This window comes from Esox lucius, chromosome 9 (assembly GCF_011004845.1).
Source record: "Esox lucius isolate fEsoLuc1 chromosome 9, fEsoLuc1.pri, whole genome shotgun sequence".
NCBI classification, from domain to species: Eukaryota; Metazoa; Chordata; class Actinopteri; order Esociformes; family Esocidae; genus Esox; species Esox lucius.
In genome coordinates this window covers 9,409,716-9,428,631 of record NC_047577.1, presented here as the reverse complement: position 1 = coordinate 9,428,631, position 18,916 = coordinate 9,409,716, and the positions used below count along the sequence as shown (strand labels likewise).

Genomic DNA, 18,916 nt, shown 5'->3' with positions numbered 1-18,916 from the left:
AGGAGTACAACTTCCAAATATTTAGACAATGTTATTTACATTAGGTCAGAGAAGGTTCCCTCGCAAAAAAATGTTTTGTTTACGTGAGTGTCTGCTGGCAGCTTTTGTTCACATGCCATATGCTTATGTTATAACAGCAGATTCAGTCTAGAAATGGGAGAGAACAACAAGGTCAGAGGTTTTAGTACAAGATGTACAGAACTGCTGCGGATTTAAAAGACAGTGCTATATTCTAAGAGACACAATCTTATTATTCCATCTTAACGATCTGGCATACATTCCCACAGCCAATTGGCCGTCCTCTTTTTCTCTTTGTCTTTTGACCCCCGCCTAGTTTCCTGTCTCTCTTCCCTTCCCCCCTTCCCATCCACTTCTTCTCCCTCTTTCCTCTCTCCTTTTACACCCCCCCCCCTTGCCTTTTTCTGTCCCTCCCTCTTTTTCCCTTTTAGTACTTGACCCCCTCGTCGGGTACTCTCCTCCCACTCGCTCCGTCTGTCAGACGAGTGTGGTCGGCCTTAAGTCTGGTCGGCATTATAACTGAACCCACACGCTTCCTGCTAGCTTCCTGTCCTGGTTCTGACTGAAACAGAAATCGCCCCCAGGGAGAGAGAGATAGGAGGCAGGAGAAAGAGGGAAAGGGAAGGGAAACGGAGCGGGGGTATGAGGAGAAAACAATGGCCTATTTTGACACAGAGGGGAAACAAATGTCCTTCAAAACCGCCCTCGTAACACTTAAACCTTTGTCCGTGACTCGGCCTCAAACACAATAAACATGACGTAGCAGATGACATAACCACTCGTAACCCTATCACTACTGCACCAAGGCTCGGAGCCAACCTCTCTCCTATCTCGAGTTGCTAAGTTCAGAGGCTTCTATCAACATTCCTTCATGGATAAGCTACTGTTACTCTTCAATTTGTGGTTTGTTATCCAGTGCATGGTGACAGGTATTTCAGTGGTGGAGGGAGGTTAAAGCCAGTTCGCTGATTTAAACATGCTGTTATTATAAACTGACTCCATGTCTTAATGTGATGACAGAAGGGGCTCCAACTATTGGTTGTAGCTTGGATGAAGGAAGGTTGAGGTGTAGTTTTAGCCTGCTTATACAAGACTGCACACGTGTTACGAATAGAAACTGCATGGAACACTTGAATCACAGATCTGTTTGCGCTTTCTTGCTCCAGGAGGTGCAAATCTACACAAAACTCTTGCGGTCATGTTTTTTTTTTTGCCAATCAGCAGAATATCATCCAGGAACCGTTGACCTTACCAAACAGCTGTTCACAAGTCAATAAATAACTCATGCATACGTGATCAAGAGGTTCAGTTGTTGTTCCACCAAAAAGATGATGAAGACGCGCAATTTAAGCAACTTCAAACGTGGTGGGACTGTTGGTGCCAGACGCGATGATCCCAGCTTCTCCGAAACCGCAAACCCCCTGGGATATTCACACGCTACGCTCTCGAGGGCTCACAGAGAATGGCGCAACGCTAAAAGACATCCGGTGAACGGCGCTGTGAGCAAAAACAGGGAGAGGTCAGAGAACAGCCAGACCCATTCAAGCTGACAGACAGACCATGCGCGTTTAATCTCTCTTTCCCAACATCGCAGAGCCGAAGGACATCTCAACGCAAGTTTCAGATGCTGAAGCGGACAGAGGCCAAAGGGGCTCCTACCAGACATTAGACTGGTGATGTACCCAGTGAGGAGGCCGCTGAGTCTGGCTCGTTGATGGTATAACCACCTGCAGAACATCTGCAGATGGAAGCCATGCCTCACAGAATAAAGTGTGACCCACAAATGTGTCGGAAAACAAAACGACAACAAAAAAATGGCATTGTCGGGGCAATAACAAAGGCTCGGCCCACTCTACCGTAATCGCCAGGCTGTTTTGAGTTTTACACGCAGCCAGGCAACCTCTTCTCTCTGCCTTGACTGATGAAGGCTTCATGACCTGGTGACTACAGTTGGTCTGATGACGGCTTCGGGGGAAGCGGTCGGACCATTGCAGCTAGAGGGATCCGGTCGGACCATTGCAGCTAGAGGGATCCGGCCGGACCATTGAAGCTAAAGGGAACCGGCCGGACCATTGAAGCTAAAGGGAACCGGCCGGACCATTGAAGCTAGAGGGAACCGGTCGGCCCATTGCATCTAGAGGGATCCGGCCGGACCATTGAAGCTAAAGGGAACCGGCCGGACCATTGAAGCTAAAGGGAACCGGCCGGACCATTGAAGCTAAAGGGAACCGGCCGGACCATTGCAGCTAGAGGGAACCGGCCGGACCATTGAAGCTAAAGGGAACCGGCCGGACCATTGCAGCTAGAGGGAACCGGCCGGACCATTGAAGCTAAAGGGAACCGGCCGGACCATTGAAGCTAAAGGGAACCGGCCGGACCATTGAAGCTAAAGGGAACCGGCCGGACCATTGCAGCTAGAGGGAACCGGCCGGACCATTGAAGCTAAAGGGAACCGGCCGGACCATTGAAGCTAAAGGGAACCGGCCGGACCATTGCAGCTAGAGGGATCCGGCCGGACCATTGAAGCTAAAGGGAACCGGCCGGACCATTGAAGCTAGAGGGAACCGGTCGGCCCATTGCATCTAGAGGGATCCGGCCGGACCATTGAAGCTAAATGGAACCGGCCGGACCATTGAAGCTAGAGGGAACCGGTCGGCCCATTGCCAGGCTATATCTGAAATCTAGAGACCGTCTTGGAAGTACTCAGATTCAGAGCCTGTGTAGAGGGGGAAAGAACCACTAGTGGGCATGGTGTAGAGCACAGCGTGAACCAGAAGATTAGGTGGCTTGGCAACACAGTAGAACAGAGGCTGTCTCCTGGATCTCCGGGGGAACCCCAGTCCCCATGGAGGGGATCTCCAGTCAAACCCCAGACCCCATGGAAGGGATCTCCGGTGAAACCCCAGTCCCCATGGAGGGGATCTCCGTTGGAACCCCAGTCCCCATGGAGTGGATCTCCGGTGGAACCCCAGTCCCCATGGAGTGGAACTCCGGTGGAACCCCAGTCCCCATGGAGTGGATCTCCGGTGGAACCCCAGTCCCCATGGAGTGGATCTCCGGTGGAACCCCAGTCCCCATGGAGGGGCTCTCCGGTGGAACCCCAGTCCCCATGGAAGGGATCTCCGGTGAAACCCCACTCCCCATGGACACAGGGAGCTGCTGTTGATTTGCTGTCATTAAGCTGTAAGTTTGATTTTCATTTAATTTAAAACAAAGGTGAATTTATACACACACACACACACACACACACACACATATATATATATATATATTAAATCACGGAACTGATATATATACAGTTCCGGAAAAAAATTAAGAGACCACTGCACCTTTTTCTTTCCTTTCCAAAAAGGTTAAAAAGGAAAGTTTTGAATGAGGAACAGAAATGTTCAATTTGCAGTGGTCTCAACATTTTTACCAAAGAATATATATATATATATATATATAGCAATAAGGTGTAGGTGTTGACAAATACAATGAATGAATTGATTTTGTACCAGAGATCCAGAAGTGACTAATTGCTATTATGAATCGGTTATTAACGTTATTACAACAGTGAAAATGTTTAATGCCAATGTATTATCCACGGAATACAGTCTGATAGACCATGGCTTTCATTCAATCACCTTTAAGGGTTAGAACCACTAGGTTCAAACCATCAGAACAACAATAATAACAAAAATAATAACAACATGTCATTTCAAAACCGAGTAGCACCCAGATTAATTATCAAAATGTTACCGGTAACTAAAGTCTCTAAGGTCTATACATTTATTTACAGGTTACAAGCTGCTCAGCAGCCTAAAAATGTGGCCCTGTGAACACAGACTTATCAACATGAAATCAAGACTAACTTGAATTACTTCAACAATCTCTATTCCCCAACCTTTGACTTGGAGACATTGAAAAGGCGTTGAGAAATGTTAATATTGTTTGTAAATTGTATGATAAAATAAGTGTGTTTGGTTAAAATAAGGACTATCAAACCAATGTCGTCAATTTGTGACCAAAATCTTCCTGATGCCAAGGCTACCTGAGAACAGCGTAGGAAGGACATTGTAGGGAACAGGAAAACATGTATGCCGGTCTACTGTAGGCACAACATTGGGACAACTGAAATCAACCCAGTGTCACATTTGAATAACTGAAGCGAGAAACAAAAATGAACCTAGAGTTCCCCATTCAAATTTAAGGAGCTGTGTAGGCACATGTGGGTCAGACGCTAATAGCTTCAAAATCAAACCCCCCGGGTTGAGTCCCACGTCATCCCTGAAAACAGCGGAAATGGCGGGACAACCGACATGCAGCCCAGAGTTCGTCCCCCCCCCCCCCCGTCACTGGTCCCCGGGGGAAACCATGTACCCGTTAAACGTGATGTACACGTCCACGTCGTCGCTGTAGACGGCGTTCTCCCGCTCCCGCTTGTACAGGCGGACCCAGACCTCGTCGTTCAGCGCCAGGTCCATCATGACGCTCTGGCTCTGCATGATGGAGCGCTCGCTGGGCTGGGCGTACAGGATCACCTGCTCCCTGTCGTTGTGCATCAGGTGGAGGTAGGTCTCCTTGAAGTTCCACGTGTGGATGTTCACGTTGAAGTAGTAGACGCCCGGGATGAAGCAGTAGAATTTGCCTGCGGACGAGGACGGAGGACGGAGAGGGATTAGTTGGACTCTGGTGTTTTGGCGCTGGGTTGGAGCAAAACCCTGCACCCCAGCGACAGCTAACACTGAAGAAGGAGATTACCGTGACAGAGGGATAGACTTGACCTTAAAAGAAGGATGCGGAGATAAGGGATTACTGGTTATGTAAAACGGGTTGAAACTGTGGTAAAAAATACCAAAGTCTGGTATAACAGTTGATTATTTCAAGTTTCATTACGTGGATATTCGGGGATCAACTGCTTTCACAAAACTGAGTATAAGTACAGAGACCAACAGAGTAGTGTCATAACAATTGTTCTGATTACAAATGATGGCTTCCAGCTCTTTATACTCCCCCTGTCAGCCCCCAAAATGTTATCTCTAATTCTATGAGATACATACGAAAAACAAGTTGTCATACTAATAGGAAAACACGATAGAACCCTATACTGCCATGGCAACCATAGTTCTAGGTCATAGTTACCAGACCTCCTGATCTGAGCTACACAAAAGGAAGAATACAGAGGAGACACAGGCAGCATTACCTTGGCGCCAACTGAACAGGGTCGTTGATAAGATAGGGTTGAGGCCTAGCGCCTTGGTTGTGGCCCACATTGCTTCTAAGAACAGGGCATGCAAGAAGACCTAGGTCTTCTTCTATATGTGGCAACCATGAACAGTCTAAAGCAAATTCAGGCCTAGTCTAAAACAGTCCATTTATTACCATTAATTTACAGAATAAAGGATAGAATAAGAATAGGGTAATGAATTGATCCTTAACAGAACAAAACCCTGCAAATAAGCATTGTTGTAGACATCAAATCAGTAACCATATGTAATACAGAACGAAAACAGTGTGTGTCTGTGTGTGCGTGTGTGTGTGTCTGTGTTCTCTGTTTTTTTTTTCCTCTTACCTTTAAACATGTTGAAGTGCTCGTAGGTGTTGACAAACACAGTGTCAAACACCAGGGCCTGGAAGTAGTCGATGCTGTGGAGGGACTTCCGCCGTCCGACAGAGAAGGAGGAGTGCTGCGTCTTACAGGCGTCTCCAGGGGCACCGGCCTGGCCCTTGGTGCCTTTAGGACCAGAGGGACCCCGGTTACCATGGGGACCTTCTTTACCGTTTTTCCCCGGCAGACCTTTGTCTCCCCTGTCGCCTTTTTCACCTGGAGGCACAGAGAAAAGGGAAATAGCTTGGGCACGGTTTTCTAAGCCAAACGTCGGACCAATTAAAATCTCTCAACGAACGAAAACCTCTCAACCAAAGGAAACCTCTCAGCGAATGAAAACCTCTCAACAAATGAAAACCTCTCAACCAATAAAAGCCACTCAATCAATGGCTGGAAGCCATTTGGTCTGTGTGTGGGAAAGGGCCCACAAGCCTACATATGGGTATGTTCTTTCATTTAAAGCTGATTTGCCGTGGACTGTTGTAATCACGTCCATGGGCCTAGCGCATGCGCTAACGTATGGCCGTCTTGTCTGTGCGTGGCCCTTAACGCGCGCAAATCTTAGACAGCACAGTAAGGACCTGTGTGTCATGTGACTGGTTGTATAAAAGCTCCGGTGCCGTTCCGGGTGCCATAATAACGGTTTCTGGTGAGATTACGATTTAAGTTAGGCAGACATTTTGACTGACCGGACATGACGTGTGTTTCCCGCAAAACCAAGCGGTGGAGCCTAACGGCGCACGTTACGCAGGGAAGTGGGGATGTGCAAACTGCGCGGCAGTGAACACTTGACTGAATCATCGGAGCGCTAATGAACGGTAAAACGAAGTGTGAGCGCGGGTCAGGATGCGTGCGTGCGAGTGCGTGCGCACGTGGCTGCTGTCACTCCGTCCAGCCCGAGTGCTGAGACGCACAGCGGTTTGTAAAGAATAGCCGCCCGTGAGCCAGGGGAGACACAGCCCCCCCTGTCGGTTTGACAGCACGTGTATAAACAGCGCGTCGCCGGCATGTCTGGTCCTTCATGGTACCCATGGATACCACTACAGACGGCTCCGGTGATTTAGAGAGCTGTCTAAACCACCCGCTTAGGGACACTGTTGTGGTGTGGGGAGCCCTTCCCATACCAGGCTGTCATGGTGCAGTGTGTGTGTGTGTGTGTGTGTCTGTCCTTGGGTGAGGGAACGGCAGAGGAAGAGAGTGTGTGTGTGTGTGTCTACGTATGTGTGTTTAGCGGACAGGATTAGGCGACGAGCAGTCAGTGTTCAGTGTTGCTCCTCGATTCTTTGTGGCTGAGGGTCTAACAGTTACCACACGTCCTTACAAGAACTACGAATGTCTGAGTGTGTGTGTGTGTGTGTGTGTGTGTGTGTGCGCGTGTGTACACTGCTTACATTTTTTTTATTTTGTCATATTGTAAAGCAACCAGATGCAATAGCTGCTCGACACAATTTTCACTTTTGTACGCATTTTTGTTGTGTAAACTCAAAGCTGCAGCTGGCTGCCTCACAACTGTATCTTGAATCAACACATCTTGTATTATGGTGTACTTGGGAACTGCTGATCGCTGTTCCTGCCAAGTCCCCTTTTCTTAACAAATCGTCACAATTTCAAAGGCCAGTAATGGGTTGGGAAATTGCTCCAAGGCAAAGCCCACAAATCCTCTTGTCTGGAGGCTATGAATAAATTATTAAACATGTTTTCTTGAAAAAGTCCATAGAGTATCTCAGCCGTCAGGAATGTTACTCACTCATTGAGATTTTGTTTTAACATAATTACGATATAAGTATAATAATTATGTTTGATGTGTATGATCATGCTGTTCGGTATGTATGAATACGTTGTTCTGTGAGTATGATAATGTTGTTTGGGTGTGTATGATAATGCTGTTCAATGAACATGATAATGCTGTTCATTGTGTATGACAATGTGGTTCAGCGTGTATGATAATGTGGTTTGGTGTGTGCTTGATAATGTGGGTCGGCATGTGTTATAATGTGTGTCAGTGTGTGTGATAATGTGGTTTGTTAAGTATGATAATGCTGTTCAATGAACATGATAATGTTGTTCAGTGTGTATGATAATGTTGTTCGCTGTGTATGTACCACCCCTTGCCTTTGAGTATGGTCATGTTGATGTAGGTCCGGACTTCGGGTATCTGGTACGGTGTGGCTGCAACAGTGTGGGCGGGGTGTGAAGCAGAGGACTCTGGGGGCTGCAGATGGTCGCAGCATCGTCTGCAAACTCTGGAAGGGGAGGGGCTGAGGGAAGCCAAGGGGAGGAGCAAGAGGACGGACAGACTCACCCCTAACATAACGACCATACCTGGGGAGGGGAGGAGAAAGAGAGAGAGAGTTAGTTGATGGGTGAGATCAGAGGCAGCTGGCTGTGTTTGTGTTGTCTCACACACATACACACACGCACATAAACACAACATGATGACTGTGTGTGTCAACCTACCTTGCTCATATTCACACCTGCACTGAATTAAACGTGACCACCTGCATTTAGCAACACAAGAGCACCTTTTTGGCACAGTGTCTATAAGCATCACCTATCAACCGTGATGAGAATATCAACACCCTCCACCCACTCAGCCACCCACTCAGCCACCCACTCAGCCACCCACTCAGCCACCCACTCATCCAATCCAGAGTCACACAGCCACATGAGCTCAGGGTTTGGACACACGTTTCAAACAAGCGTCCCTCGGCCACGCAGCTGTTAGCGGGACAGGAGGTCCCGGCAGGTCGCCAAGCCAAACACGCACACCACATTAGCCGTGTTAATACCAGCAAGCATCTCCGCCCAGCAAACCTCCGCTCTGTCTCGCCCCGGCGCTCTCTTTCTCTCCGCAGCCCGTGTCTGGCCATCACTCCATTCTGTCTCCACCTCACCCTCGACCCCCTTCTCTCTCTCAGTCGGGTTTCGCCATCCCTCACATTTGCGTCCACCCTCTGTCTCTCTCTTTCAATCCATCCATCCATCACTGAAATAGACTTGTCATCTGTCCCTGTCAGCTCCATCCACACGCCACACGTTGTTCCGGTTAACCAGAGCATGGGCCAGGCTGCCCTGGGGCCTTGCCCCAGCCTCTGTGCACCAAGCCGGGGTAATTTAAATCTGGCATCAGGCCCGCCTGGAATGACACTCTGGAGGACCCAAAGCCAAACAATCACTGCGTGTGTCCCTTCAGTCTCAAACTAAAGAGACACAAAGTGGAGAGAGAGAGGAGGGGGAGGGAAGGTGGGAGAGAAAGGGAGGAAGATAGAGATGGAGGGAGGGGTGAAAGGAGTGGGAGGTAAAAGCAGACGGGGGAGAGTTGAGAGAGGGGACGGAAACGCAGAGGGGGAGAGGAAAGAGCAAAAGGGAGAGAAGAAACTGACGGAGGGAAAGATGAAGAGAGAGCAGTCGAGACAGTCGGAGATCGGCTGCTATCAGGTGAAACTTAGTACTGACAGCAGGACAGACATTACAGCAGTAACATGGACTGTACGGTCCCAACACTGTGGTCTCGTAAAAGTAGATTGGGGATGAAGTGAGATGTCTCTGCGGTCAGTGGAAGAATTACCCGTCATAGTAAATAGGAACGACGACATAATCACCCCGACCTGTCCTGTTGCTCTCAACTACGGAACCGTATTCAGTCACGTTCCACTGAACATGGGGTCTAAAGTGAATTCTCTAGGTTTCATCCGGATTACGTGACCACAAACATTAGTTCTGGTCGCGGGCTTTTCGCAGTCACAAGTACTAGTCCTCCTGCGTTCAGTTTATAACCTGCCATAGATCAAATGAAACACTTCAGAAGCTCAATACACGTACATCTGACTAAAGCGGGTTAATGAACTCGATGTCCCCGAACTTGAGGTCTAATCGAGACAGGCGATGCAGTCTGACCGCGGGTTGACGCCAATGCAGCGCGTAGAGGCTTTTCATTTTCCCACGGGCCTGCGCTCAGAGCGTTTAACGTGACTGACGTGTCTGTGGAGGTCGGTAACATTGCCTCTCGGAGCGACGGCCTGAGGTGGGACTGAATCCTGGCCTGAGGTTTACAGGAGGATGTCTTGGCACCGTCTTACGGTGGGTTCAAACACGAGACAGCCACCCATCACTCTCTGGACAGGTTAGTGTCAAATGCCTGTCTGGCTCTGCAGTTGGTCTTCCTAAACATCTGATACAACTCTTTCCCTAGCCACACTGCTAAACCAATGTCTAATCCATACCTTGATGTGAGACCAAAATGCAAATGTTACTTTCCACAGAAGCTTAAGGACCAGCAACATTCACGGCGGTTTGGACATAGAGCCACATGTAAGAGGCAGGCTGATTCATTAACTCCTGGCGCCTCTGTGAATGATGAGGTCAGAATGGACGTCCACCAGGAGGTGTGTGGTACCAAAACAATGCGTAGGACCACAAAGCATTAAACCAAATAAACCTCTTCCTCTCTTCCTCCTTGAGGAGTGGAATGCTTGGAAACATATATTTACAGCCTGTTTGATTCTACAGTATTTAGGGAGGGTTTCACCCCACAGTATTTAGGGAGGGAGGGAGACTTGGAGATAGCAGAGAATGGAACAGAATGAGGGAAGCAAGGGGGGGGGGAATAAAGTGTGTATGTACACAAGAATGTGTGTTTATTTTTGCCTGTGTATGCAACACGTGAGTGTGTGTGTGCGTGTCTGCGTGAGAACAAGTACCAAGTGTGTGTGTGTGTGTTTGTATAAGAGAGACAGAGACAGGGCCAAATAGGAGATCCCTGGTGTTTTACACCAATACTGGAATGTTAAGTTTTTACAATGATGGATGGCTGGTTAAAGTGAGGACAGAAATAATGGGTGATATTTCTTGTTTCAATCTGGGAAGTTACAAGATTAACATATAAAATGATACAATTATCCTATCTAAATAACATGCAGTTGACTGGCAGGCAGTCAGGCAGTCAAACGTTGCACGGTTGGTTTGGGGGAAGGTTGCTGGCAGTCTATCTTCGACAGTAACAGAACTAGAACGTTATTAAACCCAATTGATCAAATCGAAGTTACAGGAGAACCCAACAGATGGAAACTGACAACTTGTCAGACCTGATGAATGACACGTGTTTAAGACATGTTTATCAAAACAGTTGCGAGGTTCCATGTTTGCTGTCATTTGAATTTCAGATTGCCCTTTGACAGTTGCTTTGACATCTGTCATGATACGTTAACGTTTTCCGTTAACGGTAACACAGGGTGTTGTCAGGTCGGTAAAACTGACTTTTCCTAAAGCGTCCGATTTTAGGCTACAGTATATGCACGTTCAAAAGCCAACAGTTTATTTTTACGTGTATGATGCATGTGTCCTTATGAAAACAAGTGAATTAGTTGTCCGTAATGTGCATGAAGATCCCAATCTGTCAACGTTGTCGAAATGATTTAAGATACAAAAAAAACAATGTCCCGAATAACTGCTGCAATGCATTCACCATAGCAGCCACGTCTACATATCAATTTATCTGGCACACGTGATGACACAACTCTACATGAAGCGACGTGGATCTCGAAAAAGTAAGTCTCTATAAGTTCTGTAAAGACGCACAAGCACGGAACACTGCTGAGTTGGCTTCTTCTGGGGGGTAGCCTAACTAGAAATGCGCACACGCGCATGTATTCAGTAGATAAGCGGCTCCAAAACAACGTATGCATTCACGCGCATTCAGAGAAACACAGTTTGTTGCAGTGTCAACCTATTAAACATATAATATAAAAATGATTATGTCAGAAAGTTCCCTTTAACTTACCCTGTGTTTTTCGCGATAGTGCTCGCGAATGCATTCGTAATAGGGGTCAGCTGTGCGCGTGGAGAATGCTGAAACCCTCTCCCTAACCCCCTCTCTCTCTCTCTCTCTCTCTCTCTCTCTCTCTCTCTCTCTCTCTCTCTCTCTCTCTCTCGGTCTCACACGTTCTGTTGTTGTCTCTCGATGTGTCTGTATGTGTGTCTCTCTCAGTAAGTGTCTCTCTGGTTTTCCACTCCCCGTTCTCCCTCCTCACTGACTGTTGCTTATACTCCCATTTCAGCCCTCTTTTGATCAGCCTTTCTATCCCTCCCTGAAGCACAGCTCCATCACTCAAGTCTTTAGTGTACTTGTATCTGGCAGAACAGTTACTCTATTTAATAACCACTAACATATTGTAAGTACATCATACAGTGTAGTTTCATCTTTTAAAGATACTTTTCTTTTTCGTTCCTGTCTAGCAATACTCTTTTTTGGAGTCTACCCCTCAATGACAGAAGCACACCACATTGCTGGGGGCTTCTGACACAGTCACTCAGGATTTTTGTTGTGTTTAGTTTATGATAATATACCGTAAGACTGCCAAGTATAACATATATAAATATGTCTGTCATCATAGAATAACACTATAAAGTTGATTTAATTTGTTTTTTGATTGTTGTCATCTTTCAATTCTTCCTCTCTCATCTCTTCCCTCTCTCTTTTCCCTCCATGTCTCTCTCCACCCACCACTCTCTCTCTCTCTCTCTCTCTCTCTCCGAGCTCTGTCTCTTTTCCCCTCCTTGTTTCTCTCTCACATCTCTTCTCTTGATGAACGATATCTGACAACTAAGATATAATCAGTTACCCTACCTAGTTATCCTGCTTATGTCACTGGTATATCCTGACTAGATTAGTGATTACTTCTGGTCAGATTTGTCATGATCATTTTCAGACAGCTCTTGTTCTGTGAAACTTATTAAGAATCTACCGATTCCTGTTTTGAATTAGGTGAGGTCTTGATTCCATTCCATGTCCTGTGGGGTTTTGCCAAATGCATATAGCAATCTGTTTGGTTGACTTGACTAGCATTGGTATTGATTGCTAAGCTATGTGTGTGTGAGTGTATGTGTGTGTGTGTGTGTGTGTACGTGTGTGTGTGTGTTTGGCTGTGTGTGTGTGTGTATGTGTATGTGTGCTTCTTATACAAAACTGACATATCTACCCTAATTCTTATCAGAAACATGTGGACAGTGTGATCAGTGCAGGTCAGCAAATTCCTGAATATTTTTGGTTCTTGGGGTTACTTTTACCCAGAAGGCCAACCTTTTGTATTAGTGTACCTCAGACTATTCAGTCTCTGCTGTACTGTACTTCAGACTATGCAGTCTTCTATTGTACTGTACTTCAGACTACGCAGTCTTCTATTGTACTGTACTTCAGACTATGCAGTCTTCTGTTGTACTGTACCTCAAAATATTCAGCTTTCGGTTTTACTGTACCACAGACTTTCCAGTCTTCTCTAATCTCCAATTTATCTTTACACTCCCTTCTCTCCCACCAATAATGATAATATAAAAAAGACAATATTATGATCGTATATCATATTCACCATCAGTCCCTCTTTCATGTCTTGTCTCCTGTCTCAGTGTCTCTCTGCAGTGTTACCGTCCCTCCGTCCTCCTCGCCCTTCAGGAGGAACGGAGCAGCTGTTTTCCACCTGCATTCACACCTCCCTCACCTCCACCGATGCCCCTGTGCCTCCGCCTTCCCCTAATTCCCCTGTTATTTATCGACATCATTTCATCCAAATTCGGTTCTCATCGGTTCCATCCAGCGTATACTGAGCAGTTTGAGCTTCTCATCTGCGCGTTTAGGAGTGAAAGTGACTGGACATTGTGGCCGGCTTAAAAAAAGTCTTAGTAGGAGAAATGTGGACATGGACACACACACACACACACACACACACAGCCTGAAGGCCTATCGGATATCCATGTGTGTTGTGATCGGGCCAGATTGTCCTAGTCTCCAGGAATTAGGGAGATAAAAGAGTCTTCTGGAAGAACTGTCAGATTCCATGTGTCACCTGGGAATACAGGAATACTCATCTCAGAAAATAAATGGAAGTTTGGGGTCCTTTGAGAGCCTTGATTTTGGCCTGTTTTTATGTCATCTTTGGGATCAATCACTTGTGGCCTCAAATCTACCAATGTGCGTGTGTTGCGCGCGTCTGTGTGTGTGTCCGTGTGCGTGTCTGTATGTTTTCATGCTACAATAACACCTGTTTTGAGTTTACCAGTGTTTCCTCTCAATTCCCCTTCAGTCCCATTCCCCTCCATAGATGTTTACATTCCGCAAATCTCTGAAATACACTGAGCTCGAACTCAGGTCCAGGACAATTAGTCTCCCTACCTCCCACTCTCATTTTCGCCTTGTTTTAACTCAGAAATCGTATCATTCAATCGCTGTAGCAGACAACGAGTCTCCAACGCAATACATTTCTCGGCGGGAAAAAAAAGGGGGGAGGTGTGTATTGCGCGGCACCACGTGAGGTGTCTGAGCCAGCAGTTTGAGCGGGTGACACCAGTGCTCTTTTACTGCCACTGCATGGGTTCGAATCTGGCCCGCTACTCCTTCAGCAAAAACTCTCTTCTGTCTTCACCCACTGAATTTACATTATATATTACTCTTTTTATCTTACTATGTGACTCCAGAATGGCAGGAGTTAATTTTCTCCATTCGTTTGGGCAAAACAGCCCACAGCACAATAAAAAAGACTGCAGATTCATCCAATGGCTTTGTGGGGATAGGGTTGGCCAGTATATGCAAAGAATATGGGACCAAATACTACTTAACTGGGCTGAGAAATCTAGAGGTTCAAATACTTTGTCCAAAGAAGAAATTCGATTTTGATTAGCTCATTGTAGAAAAGTAAAACTGCAGCTGTTTTTCAGTTGTGTTATTTGTTTCATCAGATGAACTTTATCAGTCATTAGGATAGCTCAAGATCTGATCACATTTGAGTTTTGGAGTACAAGAAGTCCCTCTCAGGTCCTCAGGTCCTCACAGGCATGGTAATATGTGAAGACGCACATAAGCACAGTGTCATTTTACTCTTTTATTTAACAGAATGAGTTTTAGTGTTCATTTTCTCTGGGGAACTGTGTTGTTTAATCAACCGTCTGGGCAGCTGCAACAACTAAACCACAAAGAATTAGTGTCATGCAGATTTAGCTGTTTTAGAGTCACACACAAACACACTCACTCACAGACACAGACTGCAGACAAGCACTTTTTCTTTACTGCCACTGACAGTAAGTTAGTGAAGTGAATGTTTTACTGTCCTTTGGCCAGCAGAGCATTTACTGCTGTTCAATTTATGAGAGACCTATGAATCTTTGTGACATTTATCAGAGCATAATAATCTGTCAAGACATTATTGTCCAGTTTCACAATTGGCAGAATGTCTGTCCTGATAAATTAAGATGCATCTCTTATTTATATGAGATTATTAAATATTTCTGTTTTATGTGTTGAAAAAAAAAATACAGTTGATTACAATCACCTCATTAACTTATTGTTCACTATTGGCTGAGGTATGAAGGTCAGAATTTCTGGAGATCTTTTAAGATATTACCCTGTGCTTTGATTGACTAATGGTGCTGTAAATGTTTGTGTGTATTGGCTAAAAGTGTTTGATCTGATTGGCCAATAATTAATTGCTTCACAGTAAGTCTTCTTTGGGTCATGACATAGAAGTTTCACATATTTCTTTTTCCTCACACATATTTGAATGTGATGATTATTATTATCTTTCCATATTATACGTTTTTTTTTTCATGTTTTTCCCAACTGTTGTAGCAATTGGCCCGAGTATATAATACTTAAAAAAAAAAAAAAACATACTTTAAATTTGAGCTGCAAAATATTCCCTTATGACTTTGATTTACTGGTCTCTGGGATAAAATGGTGGGGAATCTCTGACCTAGCCTTATGTCTTGACCTCACTTCCTTCCATTCAGTCTCTCTTTTATTCTGTCGTCTTGCAGTTATCTCTGCCTCTATTCCCATCTTTCTCTTGGGACTAGGGGCACTCGGGACTTTTTTCTAGCTCTTGCGGTTGATTGCTCTTTTGGCTTTCTTGGCTAGGTGTCTGTACAAACACTTTGTGTTTACTGCTGTCTGTACAAACACATTGTGTTTACTGCTGTCTGTATAAACACTTTGTGATAAGGACTCGATAAAATAAATGCGATTGATTGAATGTAAGTCCCACATTGTTACGTTGCATTGCTTTATGTGATGGGGTACAATGCTTAGTCTGAGAAGTATGCTTGGGAATGCTTGGCAATCCTAGGAAAGCTCTTTCTAACTTTCCTGGTGTCCTGTTTGTCAGGACACAAGCCCTTGGACCACACCTCAGGACTACAGTACCAGGCCCTAATGACCCGTAGATGTACCTGTCCAAAGTCCTCCGAGATGTTCTGCAGATGAAGTTGCTGCCTGATGATTCCTGCAGCCACAGCCCGCACCCCACCTGACCGTCCCTGTCCTGGTCCACCTGGTTCTGAGGCTGACTTGGATTCTATTTAAGGACTCTGGACACGGCCCAGATGCATTTAATGACCTGTTTCAGGCCGGGTTTCTGTAATAGGACTGTGTGACAACTGCTGCTGTGAAAAGGGCTTTGTAAAATAAATGTGACTGATTAATAGTTTGAGGTGTTTCTCATGTTTTTAACCGTTTTTTTCCCCACAACCTCACGTCTACCCTCTCATTTCCGTTCTCCCCTCTCCATTTCTCCTCGCCCCTGCTGACCTCGCTGAGCCTGCCCTGTCTTCACTTCTGCCTCTCCTTCTGTTCCTCCCTTGCTCTTCAGTTCCACGTACCCTTCCTTTTCACCCGCTCTACTTCAATCGCTTTTTTCCTTTCTCCATCTCACACCCCCCCCCCCCGCTCTCCCTCTCTCTCTCTCTCTCAAACACGCACCCTCTCAGAGGTTTAAGTATTGGTTTGTTGAGCAGTTTGTTTTTTCGTGAGAGAAGGAGGGATCGACGGACGGCGAAGTAGTGACATGCAAGCCGGCTGGGTTATTAGTTATCTCAGAGGGCGCTGGAAGAGGGAACAGGGCTGTGTATTGAAGATGCAATAGACACACACACACACACACGCAGACAGACACACACACGCAAGCTAACATGTCATTTTCTCCAGTTGCCGTGAAGTGGATAAGAAGCCTGCCTCAAGGTTTTATCTCCCTGTTAGCAGAGTTCCATGGGAGTCTGTCTGTCTGACAGTACAATTTGGGGATCGTGATTCTACTGTGCATCTGGTGGGAATAAACATTGGTAGGGTGTGTGTGTCTAAGAGCTACTGTCTAGGAGCTAAAGTAGCAGACATTGGGTTATAGCCCAGTACTCAGTATAGGCCGACTAATGAGTGTGTGTGTTTGTTAACCACCCCAAGCAACAGCAACCCACACACCCTTTCTTTTAATCTCTCAACAGAGAGATCTGTCTCTCTGTACTGTCTCTCTCTCTCGTCTATCCTCTCATTTCCTCACTCAGGTCTCTCTCTCTTTCCTCCCACTCTCTTTAACAACCTATCTTCCTATCTTTTGTTTTGTAAAAAAATTAAAATTACTGTTGGTTTTATTGATTAGCACTCAGGATAATCACTATCCAGATATGTACTGTGTTGTGGTATCCACAAATTGCTTCTCTATTTTCAGTGAACACCCTCATAGGTTTATAAAAATACCCAGCACCAAGCAGAAGCCAGACTTATCACTTAGCAACTGCCAGTTCTCAGCACATTCAGCTGCATCGCCAGTTCAGAGAAAAACAGAATATGACTCCCTAAATACCGTGTATGACCCTCTTTTCGTTGAATGTAGAGAGCTCACCCTCTTGGGCCTCTAGCCTTCTCATCTATCTTTGGCTCTCCGTTTCTTGCCCTCTCTTTCCATTCTCCGCCTCGTTTCATTCCTTCTCATTTTGTTTGTTTCTATGTGTCCGTCTCCTTCACTTCTTTAATGCATTTAGTAACTCCTTTTAACCTTTGGGCACTCCCTCTCATACCTTCTCCCAACAACCCCCCCCCCACCCCCCCCACCTCCCTCACTGTTCCCCGGTTGATTACATCAGCTCTCTGCAGTCCAGCAGTCTGACCTGCACCATTCCAGGGAACAAGGGTGGAACCCAAGGGAGAGTAGGATGGGAGGAACACAACAGAGGGAGAAGGAGAAGAAAATGAAAAAAATAACTTCTGGTGTTACTATATTGTATGAGAGCAATAAGTAGGGAGGACCTGTTCATAACGAGATAGTACTGAGTGTGCCCCTATGTGTGTGTGTGTGTGTGTGTGTGTTATTTACTTAGATGATTGCAATTGCTTTTACATATTTGCCACTGGTCTTGTTGACAAGCCTGCCAATTGAGTAAGATTGCACTGTGCCCTGCAAATAATTTTGTGTTCATGACACCTACAACAACAACAACACAAAAAGCTAAAGCTCCAACTCTGATTTCAGTCTCTCGGTGGCTTGGACAATGAGATGGACCCCCAAGCCAAGCCCCCGATGGGTCTACAGGATCACCACACAATCACAGCTTTCGAACGAAGCCGGAAAGTAATACCAGTCATGAAAGTGTCGGATGAATTGGAGAACCACTCCTATCCAAGATACACATCACCAGTATCCCTGAAGGATTGGGGGAAAAATGTCCGTCCACTTCACTGCCAAACTTCTCTCACAGAGCTGGGGGGGGATGCCCCCCCGCCCGATGAGGATCCACACTGGCCGTCATGCGACGCTATTGTGTTGTTTGTGTAAAATGTTGTGTAAAAAAAGGTGCCACCCCCCAACATCCAACTCCCTCCTAATGGCCTCGTTTGAATCCCATCGCTGCAGTTTGAGACTTGGTTGGTTCCTACTGTTGGTTCCCATGGGGTATAGCAGAGGCCGGTTTGGTTGGTTCCTACTGTTGGTTCCCACGGGGTACAGCAGAGGCCGGTTTGGTTGGTTCCTACTGTTGGTTCCCACGGGGAACAGCAGAGGCCAGTTGCAAATCTGCTCCACACCACCCAGGTAAGACTGGCGTATGTCGGCCAGGGCCTCGCCTTGTTGCGCTCCAGCGACTCCTTGTGGTAGGTCGGGCCGTCTGCAGTCTCAATCGTGGTGGTTGGCCTGGCAATCCAAACTGGATGGGGACTCTTCATTTCTTTTTCCTTTTTTTTTGTTAACCTGTTTTACTTGGGCTCCTGCCATTTCCATCGGTTTAGGTAACTTATAATAATCTGAATGTCAATTATAAAACAATATCACCGATCTTGACATCCTTCCTCAGAGGGATCCCAATTAGGGTCCGTACACAGTGAGGACAGAGAACGAGATGTTTATTTACAAGACCATCGGAAACCAGCCTAAACAACAGGGGAAGTGGACATGCATTCTCACACACACTGGAACACGCCCACAATCCTCGATTCTAAGCCACGCCAGAGTTGACGGAGAATAGCCAAGGACTTATAACACTAAGAACATTGGCCAGTAA

General features: G+C 46.2%; 1 protein-coding gene and 1 long non-coding RNA gene across 2 annotated transcripts; one reads left to right on the top strand and one right to left on the bottom strand.

Moving 5' to 3' along the window:
- Window positions 1-3,542: 3,542 nt before the first annotated feature.
- On the bottom strand, window positions 3,543-11,644 carry c1qtnf6b (C1q and TNF related 6b). The gene is made up of 4 exons (XM_010905494.5): window positions 11,388-11,644; window positions 7,721-7,930; window positions 5,573-5,824; window positions 3,543-4,648 (listed from the first exon to the last, which is right to left on the bottom strand). Exons 1-4 carry the CDS (start codon window positions 11,419-11,421, stop codon window positions 4,353-4,355), a joined length of 792 nt encoding a protein of 263 aa, XP_010903796.1. The 5' UTR covers window positions 11,422-11,644; the 3' UTR covers window positions 3,543-4,352.
- LOC109616076 lies at window positions 10,859-16,074 on the top strand. Its single transcript, XR_002197140.2, has 2 exons — window positions 10,859-11,154; window positions 15,757-16,074. It is a non-coding gene; the product is annotated as an uncharacterized LOC109616076 (long non-coding RNA).
- Window positions 16,075-18,916: the final 2,842 nt, after the last annotated feature.

What these genes read in the sequence shown, in the direction of transcription:
- c1qtnf6b (XM_010905494.5), bottom strand. Translation starts at nt 11,421, where the DNA reads ATGCATTCGCGAGCACTATCGCGAAAAACACAGG. An exon ending in ACTATCGCGAAAAACACAGG is followed by an intron (nt 7,931 to 11,387) that starts GTAAGTTAAAGG and finishes TCCCCTCCCCAG; the next exon opens with GTATGGTCGTTATGTTAGGG. An exon ending in GCACTTCAACATGTTTAAAG is followed by an intron (nt 4,649 to 5,572) that starts GTAAGAGGAAAA and finishes CCTCGTCCGCAG; the next exon opens with GCAAATTCTACTGCTTCATC.